Source organism: Astyanax mexicanus, unplaced genomic scaffold (assembly GCF_023375975.1).
Source record: "Astyanax mexicanus isolate ESR-SI-001 unplaced genomic scaffold, AstMex3_surface scaffold_40, whole genome shotgun sequence".
In the NCBI taxonomy this organism is placed as follows: domain Eukaryota; kingdom Metazoa; phylum Chordata; class Actinopteri; order Characiformes; family Acestrorhamphidae; genus Astyanax; species Astyanax mexicanus.
The window spans coordinates 645964-658207 of record NW_026040050.1 but is presented as its reverse complement, the minus strand read 5'-3'; the positions used below and the strand labels follow the sequence as shown (position 1 = coordinate 658207).

General features: G+C 40.8%; 1 protein-coding gene across 8 annotated transcripts in view; it reads left to right on the top strand.

Moving 5' to 3' along the window:
* LOC103045710 (protein mono-ADP-ribosyltransferase PARP6) overlaps positions 1 to 12244 on the top strand; it is a 57407-nt gene that overhangs the window by 10548 nt on the left and 34615 nt on the right. For 5 of the 8 annotated variants that reach the window (XM_049473602.1, XM_049473604.1, XM_049473600.1 and 2 more), the window contains 8 exons: positions 2 to 138; positions 471 to 627; positions 2128 to 2222; positions 2616 to 2676; positions 2783 to 2873; positions 4461 to 4527; positions 4720 to 4869; positions 6888 to 7038. In XM_049473602.1, coding sequence (XP_049329559.1) covers positions 529 to 627; positions 2128 to 2222; positions 2616 to 2676; positions 2783 to 2873; positions 4461 to 4527; positions 4720 to 4869; positions 6888 to 7038 — 714 coding nt within the window. In that variant the 5' untranslated portion in view covers positions 2 to 138; positions 471 to 528. The other 3 variants (XM_049473603.1, XM_022679918.2, XM_022679915.2) reach the window with 2 other exon arrangements.

The window sequence follows — 12244 nt, the reverse complement described above, 5'->3', positions numbered from 1 at the left end:
GGTGTTTGGAAAGCAGCAGAATCTGAAGAGTTCTAGCTCCCCCTGAGCAGAGCGTTCTGTGGCTGTGGGTTGTGTTGTGAAATGGATGGGAACAGTCTAACCCTGTCAGATCTGCCTCTGTAAATGTCGGATCCAATGGTAAGACTGCAGCTTCTGTTCCACACTGAGGAGTGAAAAGCTCTGTGTTCTCCTGATATGAAGCGCTAGTCTCTGTGAGGTGACGGCTGCTTTGTTGATAAATATATAAACGAGCCGCCGGCCGCCTTTGAAAGTCCAGACGAAATCTCAGAGAAGTGTTTAAAGAATAAGAGTGCGGCGTCTGTGCTGTGTTGTCACAGAGAAATAACAGTAACTGACGGTTCTGGAGGGAACAAATAGGCGGCTCAGTTCTTTTCTGGTTGTTGGAGCAGAAAGCTCTCTCGATGCAAGTCGACCGACTAACAGCTCACATTTAACTTCGTACCCAACAGAGGAGCGTTCAGGTTAATGCTGGTGAAGTTATGAGCACGCCCGAGACTCGCCTTTAACATGGCTGGCTGTTTTCCTCAGGACATCAAAGGCCAGTGCTGGACGGATGAGGAATCAGACGGGGAGAATGAGCCGGAGCAGTTCATGTATGGAATTCAGGTAAAAGAAAATACAATGAAAAGTACAGGAAAAGTGATTTAGATTATATTTACTCTCGAATAAATTCTCACTACAATTTTAATTGTTTAGTCACAAGACTAAATAACATTACATTACAAAAACATTTCAATAACAACAATATTGTATTACATTTTGTGACTGTTCTAGCTTCTGTCTTATGACTTAGCTCTTCATCTTTCCTGATGCTTGATGCACAAGCTCACATTCAGATATAAACAGAAAGATTAGATTAGATTAGACACCTCTTATATGTTCTCATAGTGATTTAAATTCCTATGATAACATGCAGAATAATAACTCCAGATTTCTCTAAAAGAGTTTCTCCTTCTGGCCCAGAATATTTGTGTAAATCTAGTTTGGGTTTAAACCCATTCGCTTGGTTAACAGGATAAAGATTTCAGATGGTTTGAGAGAGGATTATAATATATGTTTATTATGTTTAGATGTCTGTTTTTGCATTGTGTTAAGGTGCATTATGAGCACAAAATATTTGGACATACACATTTTAATCATTAATTTCAGGTGTCTTATTTAACCGCATTCAGCAACAGATTAAATATAAAATCAAGACCCTGGTTTTCAGTCTGAGTTTGCAAACATTAGTGAAAAAATAGGTTGTTCTGTAGAGCTCACTAGATTCCAGCGTACTACTGTAATAGGATGCCACCATAGCAACTCAGCCACAAACAAACGTGCCATGCGCTCAGAACATGCACCCTCACTCGATATGCACACATGAACACGCAGCAGTGAGCAAACCCAAATTTTACATCAACAATAAACAGAGTACTAAATAAAATAACATTACTGTTCTCTTAAATGAGCTGCTTGCATGTTTCACATTGTGAACGAGCAGGTCATTTTTCTCTGTCGAGAAGCGCAGAAGTGATGCGCTATTAAAATAGCAATCCACCAGAGTCAGAAAACACCCGGCCCTTATAGGGAATGGCGAGCAGTGTTGGGCACGTTACTTTGAAAAAGTAATTAGTTATAGTTACTAGTTACTTCTCCAAAAAAGAAACTGAGTTACTAACTGAGTTACTCCACTATAAAAGTAATTAGTTACCAGTAAAAGTAACGATTGCGTTACTTTTGTGTTACTCATACGTTTATATTCATTCATAACTGTTGGTGCTTCCACCTACTGGCTGGCATAGGTTTCTATATCAGTAAATATCTTCAATGTCATATTTCTCACTTTTGTCTCCAAAATGGTAACAGAAAAAAATCTTCATAACTTTGAGTGAAAGGCAATGTAAAGAAAAAGCTCTATTAGTTGAATCGTATTTAAATTCTGAAACGATGTTCAGTACATTATTTAAAACAATAAAAATTGATTTGAACAACTGTATGAAAAGTATAGTTTAAAAAAGCATTGGTACTGCTGAGAGGTTCTGGTACCTCGGATGCAGAGCTGGTGTTGAATGCAGAAGTCTGGAGGTTGAGCTTTAAGGTCTGTGCGTTTTCCTCTTTCTTCAGGGAAGCTGTGCAGCTGATCTGTACCGGCACCCGCAGCTGGATGCAGATATTGAGGCTGTGAAAGACATTTACACAGAGAGTGCTGTGTCCATCAGGTACTGAACAGCTATTATTAGTATAGAAATGTTTAACATTAGCTTATCTTCACTGCTGCTGTCCACTAGTTTACAAAGACTAAGCAGGTTTACTTTAAGGAATACAGTATATAAGTAACAGAGCCCCATGGAGATTAATACAGAATCCTACTTACAGAACCCCCAGGTTGTGATGTCAGCACTTAAACCCCATTAAGGGTAATATTTAACCCTTTACTAGTAGTGGCGTAGCAAGACACACATACAGGTAGAAATAGGTGAAAAGTATGTGAATCTGCAAATTCCAAGAAAATATAACCTGTCAGATAATTATTTAGGTTTAAAACTGCTGTATAAAATATTATTAAATGATATTTTTAATGAATATTTCTCTTTTGTTCCTGTTTTGTACAGGGAGTATGGAACAATTGATGATGTGGATATTGACCTTCATATCAATATCAGTTTCTTGGATGTGCGTACTGTTTCTCTCTCGGATCTGACATATGTATATAAGCACTCCTGAGTGGTGTTTGGGGTTGGAAGTAATTTTAGTTTGGCTGTTTTATTTTTGTTTTTAGGAGGAAGTGGCCACAGCTTGGAAGGTCATTCGAACAGAACCAATCATCCTCCGACTTCGCTTCTCACTCTCACAGTACTTGGATGGGCCAGGTAAGTGTGTGTGGTGTGTGTGGTTTGTGTGTTGGTGTTTTATCAAAACAACCCTTTGTCTAGTTCTAATCTTCTAATGTGTTCTTTGTAAAAATAACATCAAGTTAAATATTAATACTTTATTGAACATTATTAAACAGATTTATTTTCTGAATGTTATATGCTAAAGTGGCAGTTAGGGCTGCTCGATATATTGTTTTAGCATCATCATTGCGATGTGCGCATGTGCAATAGTCACAAACAGGAAACACACTAAACATGAACACCTGGGGTAAGGGCGGAGCTATAAATGGGACACACGTGAATGGAAAACTACTGGGGAAGAAACACAGAGGAGCACGGGTCACGTGGGGATAACACACAGAGACATGAGAACAGACAGGAAACAGGACAAGGACGTGACGCACGTCATGTTGCAATGTTTTGATTCTTGACACACGTACAGCCTCTTAAAGAGGATTTGGCTCAGTTTTACTAAACACGACCGGCTGGTGGAGCAATGGCGACTTCAGAAGAGGAAACTCATAGTAAAACCAAAACACTCTCTCTATCTCTCTCTCTCTCTTTCTGACTGAACATAACCTGGAATCGGATTCATCCGCTCTGAAAGGAGTCTGCATCACACCCGCCCAGTTTAAAAAGATTCTTCCGCACGCTCTGTGCAATTACCCGTTTTCACCAGAGACATCTTATGGACAACACTTATGGACTAAACTTATGAACATCAGCTTTAATTATGTTAAATTCTGAATTCTATCAAAATTTGAGACTGTGTAAAATGTAAATAAATAGATATATACTGATATTTTATTCACGTTAGAACATAGACCACAAATCAGCTGTTTAAAGTGAGACATTTAGAAGGCTGGTAAAGTGGTACTAATATTTCAATCTGCATTAGAAGCAAATTGTAACTAACTCACATGACTGTTATTAAAAAGAAAGTGTTTCTTAGATGTAATGATGGTCAGAGGTTCACAAATAAAACTGTATAAAAACTATAAAAACTAAATATTATAAAGACTTTGGATATCTCATCATATACAGTACACAGTGTCATCAAAATATACAGAGAGGCTCTGGAGATATCCTTGTGTGTAAGGGCCGACGGTCAGTACTGGATGCTGGTGATCTTCTGGCCCTTAGGTGGCGCTGCATTAATAACAGGAAATTCTGGAAATCACTTCAGGAACACTTTCGACAGCCATATGTTAACATACTATTTTGCACATGCCAGTTCAGCATTTAAGTTTCACAGAAAGAATAAAGGGTTTTATGAAATTTTATTAGAAGCCTGTAAGAAGTTTATCATCATTATTTATTTTTATTTTATTGTGAAAGAGTAAAATCACTAACTGCACTGCATGTGTGTGTGTGTGTCTGTGTGTGTATACCACATAAACCACCTGGCAAAAACAGTGACACCCTACAGAACACAAAATAGCAGCAGCCTAGTAGCTCCCTAAAAGCAGGAATAACTTGACATGCTGCAGCTCCTTCAGGAAATGCACTTGTATTTTTAATTAAATAGACAACTTAATTGATTAATTATTAACTATATAATTATATGACTTTTATCTGTCACAGAACCCTCAGTGGACGTGTTTCAGCCCTCCAATAAGGATGGATTCAGTCTTGGGCTTCAGCTAAAAAAGTAAGTCTTTCAGGTTGTTAGCTGCTGTATTTTTAGTGCATGTTTGAAGTTTAAAGGCGGTATAAATAGCAGCTTTCTCCTTTTGTGTCTATTAAAATGTCAGAATCAGTATTCTTCTTTTTTAAAACTTAAAGACTAAACTGAAATAAGTGAAATGTTTTTCATCTGCTTTAATTGTTTCGTCTCCTCCAGGATCCTGAGCACGTTCACCTCCCAGCAGTGGAAACATCTGAGCAATGAGTTCCTTAAAGCCCAGCAGGAGAAGAGGCACAGCTGGTTCAAGGCTGGAGGGACCATTAAGAAGTTCCGTGCAGGACTCAGCATCTTCTCCCCCATTCCTAAGTATGACCGTCATTTATTCTCTCATTCTTACTTTAGCCTAATTTACACTGTAAAACAGTAGTTTTAATACACAGGCCTGCTGATGGACAGGGTTTTACTTGCACTGGCTGCAGTTACGATACTACATGATAACAGTAATATAATGATAAATTAATGATAAATAATGCAAATCTGAAAACACAAGAGATATAAAGAAGTACATAAAATGTGTTGCAGTGTGGAGAAACATACTGACTGAGGTTTTGTGAATAATGGTGGTAATAGGGACTGGAGATCACAACCTATGATATGACTTTAGCAGAGCTATTCTAATCGTAAATTTACAGCTTGTATCTTTCAGCTTAAAAATGGTCAGTGAGTCATGAAGAGGGAGTTACCCTCTTTAACAGGATTTTTGACAATTTTCTGCCCGACATTAAACAACTAAATCTTAATGATTTCTATTCAAGCATTACACAAAAAGCTTATGTTTGATAAGGAACATTACTAAAAATCATAACTGTAATTGTTTTTGAAAATATAAAAAAAAATTAAAAAGTAAATCTGCTAATGTCAAAATATAATGAATAAAATAAAAAAAATGTCTATTTCCTGAATTTCTTTTTTAAATGAAAATTTTCCTGAATACAAATCAAACAGTTCATGTCCTCCAAACCTTTAGTTTTGGTATGTTCATCTAGTTTTTACGTCTATTTTCAAACCTGCAGTATTTGGGTTGATTCCTGTTAATGATCTGAATTATTAAGTGAAGTAGAGAGAAAACAGGCAGCTTCTCCAAGTGTCCTGTAAGATATTTCAAATCCCTCAAACCTTCAGAGTGTAAATAAGAGCATTACTTTACTGCAGAAAAAAGGGTTTTGTATCATGTTAATGTTACAACATAGGCTAAACAACTGAAAGTGAGTATGATAAGTGATACCGAACTCCTTATTTTATTTTATTTCTGCTAGTAGATCCTAAAAAAATAATCTTAAATCTGCCCATTGTCTGCTTTCTGTTAGCTCTGTCTCTTACTCCCTGCATTTTACACAGTGGTTGTGCCGAGGGCCGAGTAACGAGCAAGGAACAGTTTGTGCTGGCTGCTACTGCTGTAAAATTTGGGTAGTAATTTGCAGTATCGTGCCATATTAATGCAACATGGGATTAGTATTGTGTTCTATGTCCCATGGAGACTACAGAACACTGCTCTGACCTGAAGGATGTGTTTCTGAGGGCTGTCCACATAAAAAACATTAATAACACCTTAAATAGCTGCAAACTCAAAAAGCATCACGTGTGTGCATGCTCACGTGACCTAACTAGGCTGAGAGCAGAGTAAAGTATAAACCCACATCGAACACACAAACCAAACAACTACTAGCCTTAAAAACTAATTTATATATTTAATTTCAAAAAAATTTCAAAAATCATCAGTGCGCCTTATAATCCATTGTGCCTTATGTATGAATTCTACCAGTCAGGTTGTAAGGAGCAGTAAAGCCTCTCCGCTGAAGAACAGCATTATAAAGGTGTTTCAGTAAAGTTTCTTCAGCACCGAGGCCGGAGCAGTATTAGCGTTAGCTGCTAACCACAGCACTAACTCTTTTACCGTTCAGAGTTGAGTATATCAGACATTAGTCTGCATGTTTACTGTGTTAAAACAAGCTACATGGGACGAACCGCTGTCTAATATTGCTCTGGAAACTAAAAATCTAAGTTTATTGTAAATAAACAGAAGCACTTTACTTACTCAATAAATATTTTTCAGGAGAGAAATTTGTTTAGATTAATATCCAGCACTTTACTTTAAAAAAAACATGGCAACACCCCTGTTTCTTACTGGTGTCTCTTAAAATGTGCTTTATAATCCGGTGCACCTTATAGTCCGAAAAATATGGTACTATTTGTTTAATATAGTACTCTTCAATTTCCAGTCTTGTGTGTGTGTGTGTGTGTTTGTGTGTGTTTGTGTGTATCTGTGTGCATGTCTGCATCTGTATGAAAATATACCCTGATTCTGAGCTCCACTGTGTCTCCAGGTCCCCCAGTTTTCCACTGATCCAGGACACTGTGCTAAAGGGCAAACTGAGTGTTCCTGAGCTGAGGGTCAGCAGGCTGATGAACCGCTCCATCTCCTGTACCATGAAGAACCCCAAGGGGGAGCTGTTTAGCTATCCCCCCAACAGCCAGGTCAGACCGCAGGCCTTTCACTGCTCTCACTCGTCCCCTTAAACACAGCTCTGTCCTGCCTGCTTCTCCAGTCCTGTTAGATCCTGTGACCTGCGGGGGGACCCTGCTCTCAGTTACTGATCAGTTCTTACTCAGTACTCCTGCAGAAACACCTGTGAGATGTGAGAAATGAAAGACTGCAGAATAGTGAAGCAAAAATATATAGCCATAACTGTAATTCAGTACTATATTATTGACATATTTACACATTAGTATAATTTTACATTTAAAAGTGACTGAGTTAACATATTCATGTCAGATCACAGTGTCCTGTTTATTTTATGCACAATATATCATTTGATCATCGGCATCGATATGTCAGTAAACGCAGCATTCACATTGCAGGGCATGCAGTGTAGGGCCCTATGGTTTTAAAATGTGGAGAACATGGACAAAATAAGAAAATTGAGGCCTTAAAAAAGGATTTCAGAAAAACAAAAAAATAGAAAAAAAAATCTGGATTGGAATGTAGAAATTTGAGAACAAAACCGAGACCTGGCAATTTTACTTTAGACAAATTAAACCGTGCATATTATGCCACAACTTGCTTAATCCAAAAGGAAATTTAGCAACATTATCCATTTTCATGACATACAGCTCTGGAAAAAAAAAATCAGAGACCACTCCAGTTTCAGAATCAGTTTTTTTCTTCTGATTTTGCTATTTCTAGATAAATCTTTGAGTAAAATGAACATTGTTGTTTTATTCTATAATCTAAAAACAAATGTTGTGATTTAGAGCGTTTATTTGCAGAAAATGAGAAATGTCTGAAATAACAAAAAAAGATGCAGAGCTTTCAGACCTCAAATAATGCAAAGAAAACAAGTTCATATTCATAGAGTTCAGAAATCAATATTTGGTGGAATAACTTTTTTTTTTTATCACAGTTTTCATGCATCTTGGCATCATGTTCTCCTCCACCAGTCTTACACACTGCTTTTGGATAACTTTATGCTGCTTTACTCCTGGTGCATGAATTCAAGCAGTTCAGTTTGGTTTAATGGCTGTGATGATCCATCTTCCTCTTGATTATATTCAATTTGGTAAAATCAAAGAAACTCATAATTTTAAGTGGTCTTTTTTCAGAGCTGTATCCTCCACAGAGTGCATTATTAATATCATGTTAAATCATTGAATGTCTGGAGAAATTTGGTAAAACAAAGTTTTACACCGCAGTATGTATTACAGAAAAACAAAAGATAAGGAAACATATCACTTTTTCCAATATCGTGCAGCCCTAGTTTATTTGCTTGTTTATACAGTATTTTTTCTAAAGGCTAATAACTTTTACTGAATAAAAGCTTGCTTCCCAGACATAAGTGAATAAGAATTTATCCCTGATATTCATGTCAGTTTATTATGATGTGATATCGCTGCTTTGGGTACGGTCACAGAGCCATTGTAATTTTACAGTAAAGGCTTAAGAAAAGTTAATCCAGACCAAGAAAATGATGGCAGAGAATTTCTAATTTTAAAAAGGGGCGGGGTTTCCATTAGTTAATTTATTTTGAACAGAGATTTGTGCAGATTACATAATTCTCAATATACTGTTATATATCCCCTCAGGAGGTAGTTAATACAGCCTGAACTGCAGTAAACATTAAAATATAAAGTGTGAACATACACTCTCACACACCATATCCAGAGTGAAATGCAGCTTTTTTTGTTTATTGTTGTAAAATAATGTATTGTAAAAAATTCAATACAATAAGAGGAGTGTTATAATTTGTGTAATATAGGATATATTTAAACAAAGCTTAAACCAAATTCTCACAAAATGTGGTAGGTAGGTATACCTGATAATCTGCATAGTCATAACTTAGCATCAACTTTCAAAAATCACAAGATGAAATAAATATGCATTCAGGAGCAATGTATTCCATTTGTTATTATCTGAAAATTACTATTGTAAGGACAAAATGAAACTTCTAAACGTATCAGTATGTCTGGATGATGCCGTTAAATATGAGGACATAAAGACAAGAATCTCCCCAAAAAATAAAACATCTGGTAAATGTAACTTTTTTTAGATACAGAAATGTACATAGCTAATATATGTGAATCTGTCATCAACACAGCCCTCTACAATCAGACATCTGAGAATTGTAGTGTCCTTTGATACTTTGATTTATTTAAAACAAAAAAGGACAGGAAGCTCATTAGATTTGTTTTTCTTAAACTAATTATCCTGGGATAATTATCACAAGATGATTAATTGAAAAAAAAATCAAATGTGTTTTTGTCCAGCCGCGTTTCCTGCTCTGGCCTTTAGATGGCACCAATACGCCATTCACTATTTTCTTAAAACTTGGTCCCAATAAAAGCAAAGCGCTCGCTATACAAACCAGTGTTTTAAAACAGGGCAGAGGAAGGACTGCATAAATTAAGATCCCAAACTGAAGGACATAAATGCTTATCTGTGAAGTTGTCCACAAAGCCGTGTCTGCTCTATGTATTTGAGTTCAGAATAAAGTAATATATACAGTAGCGGCGAATTTTCATTATATTTGATCTTCCAAAAGCCCTAAAACTCAGGTTATCCTCCCACCTCTCCAAAACACAAACACCTCTTCTGTCCAGTCATTTTACAAACTAGATTGATGTACTGAAAATCCTTACATCTTTTAAAAGTTAGTGTGCCTTATAATCCGGTGGGCCTTATGTATGATCTTTTTTCCAGTCAGGTATTAAGGAGCAGTAAAGCCACTCCTCTGAAGTACAGATTTATACAGGAGTTTCAGTTTAGTTCTCCAGCACCAAGCAGTATTAGCATTAGCTGCTAACTGCGCTAAGCGCTAACTCTTTAGTTCAGAGGCGAGTATTATTAGTCTGTAGCCTGCTCCTAACCCCGGCTAGCACTGGAGCAGCATTAGCATTATATAGTGAGTATACCACACTATAGCCTGCGCTATACATATATATATTGTGGCGTGGAAGAGGAAGGAAGACCCGTGAGACTCATGCTGAATACTCAACAGCTCCTTTATTGAACAGGCTTGCCACTCACTTACAGTCTTTAACAAGACTAGGAGAGCTAAAACCATTCTACCCCAAATAGGCTACCAACAGAACCAAGTGACTAAACTCACTACTCACTTACTTTATGGTGAGTGCCCTAACCAGCACCCATCTGCATGGCCCCTCCCCATACCCTAGGTTACGGGGGAGGTACCAACTACGTAGGCTAGAGCAACACAGCACACATAGCACAACAGAACACATAAGGCCACACACACAGAAGAACAGAAACATGCCTACAGGCAGCCACACACACAACCCAGAGCCGCCACATAGGCCCCCTCCCAAGGGTCAGCCGTCCCGGCGACCCCACCAACCCAACACAAACCCCGTGTACAACAAAACATTTTTTATTTTTTTTTTTTTTACAATCAGTCGCAAACAAAGTCATTAAGGCGGGCGGGCGGCCTCCGTGCCCGCGGCAGCCTGGAGGGGCCGGGCACGGCACCGCCTGCCAGCGGCTCCGAAGAGCCAGAGTGCAAGGCCGGCAGGTTCCGCACCACCGTCCACAGTGTCCGACAGTCTCTGCCTATAGGGGGCCAGCCTATCACGGTGCACAATCATAGTGCGTCTGCCCCACCGGATCTTATACACCACCTCTCCCAGCCTGGACAGCACCAAGCACGGACCCACCCAGGCCGACTGGAGCTTCGGGCATAGTCCCTTCTTCCGCTGAGGGTTATATAGCCAAACCCTCGCCCCCAACGCCAACGGGTCCCCAAAGCAGCGCGTGTCGTACGCACGCTTCTGCTTCTGCCCGGCAGCAGACTGGTTGGAGCGCGCTAGACGGTGCGCTAATTCCAGCGAAGACATAAGGTCCGAGATGAAAGTGGGCGTGTCCGAAGCGTACCCGCCCCCGTCAGGAGGTGCCCCAAAAGCCAGGGAGACCGGCGTCCTCAGTTCGCGCCCGAACATAAGCAGAGCCGGCGTGAATCCCGTCGTCTCCTGCACAGCGGAGCGACAGGCCAGCAGCACTACCGGCAGGTGCCTGTCCCAGTCACGCTGGTTCTTGTCCGACACCATGGCGAACTGCGCCGCCAGCATGCGGTTAAAACGTTCCACCAGTCCGTCACTCTGCGGATGAAGGGGCGTCGTCCTGGTCTTATGGATTCCCAGGATGCGGCAGACCTCCGCCATGACCTCCGACTCAAAATTTCTCCCCTGGTCGCTGTGCAGTTCTTCCGGAACCCCGAATCTGCAAAAGAACTCCCACACCAGGATATCCGCAGTAGTGACCGCCCCTTGGTCCGGCACCGCGTAGGCCTCTGGCCACTTCGTGAAATAGTCCATCGCCACCAGAACAAAGCGATTTCCAGAGTCTGTCACCGGAAAGGGGCCCAGCACGTCCACGGCCACCCGCTCCATCGGGCTGCCGCACTGGTAAGGGTGAAGTGGGGCGCGGGGCGCTCTCGAGGGGCCCTTCTTGGCAGCGCACACATCACAGCAGTGCAAGAAGAGTTCCACGTCGGTTCTACACCCAGGCCAATAGAAGCGTTGGACACCTGAGCCACCCCGACAGCGCCAGTAACATCCCCGGAGATTGCAGCGCAGCGCGCAGTCTCAGCAGATTTCTCCTCAGCACGAGCACAATGTTTGCAGTCGGCAGCCACACACGGCCGGCACGACAAAGCATCCGCGTTACTGTGGCCACGGCCCGGGCGGTGCACAACCTCAAAACGAAACTCCTGGAGTCTAGATAACCAGCGCGCGAGTTGGCCCTCGGGCTCGCGGAAACGCATGAGCCACTGTAGCGAGGCGTGGTCAGTGCGCAGCAGAAAGGGCACCCCATACACGTACCCTCGGAAATGTTTAAGGCTTTCGACCACCGCGAGTAGTTCCCGGCGCGTTACGCAATAGTTGCGCTCCGCCTTGTCCAGGCGGCGGCTATAGTACGCTATTACGCGCTCGGAGCCATCCTGAACCTGCGACAGGACTGCTCCGAGGCCGTGGTCGCTCGCATCAGTATCCACAATGAAACTCTCAGACACCTTCGGATACGCTATAATCGGAGCATTGCACAGGCGGCTTTTTAGCTCCTCGAATGCCCGCTCTGCCTCGTCAGACCAGCGGAATTTCACACTAGGCTTAGTCAGAGCATGAAGCGGCGCTGCCACGTCTGCGAACCCCCTAATAAACCGCCTGTAATACG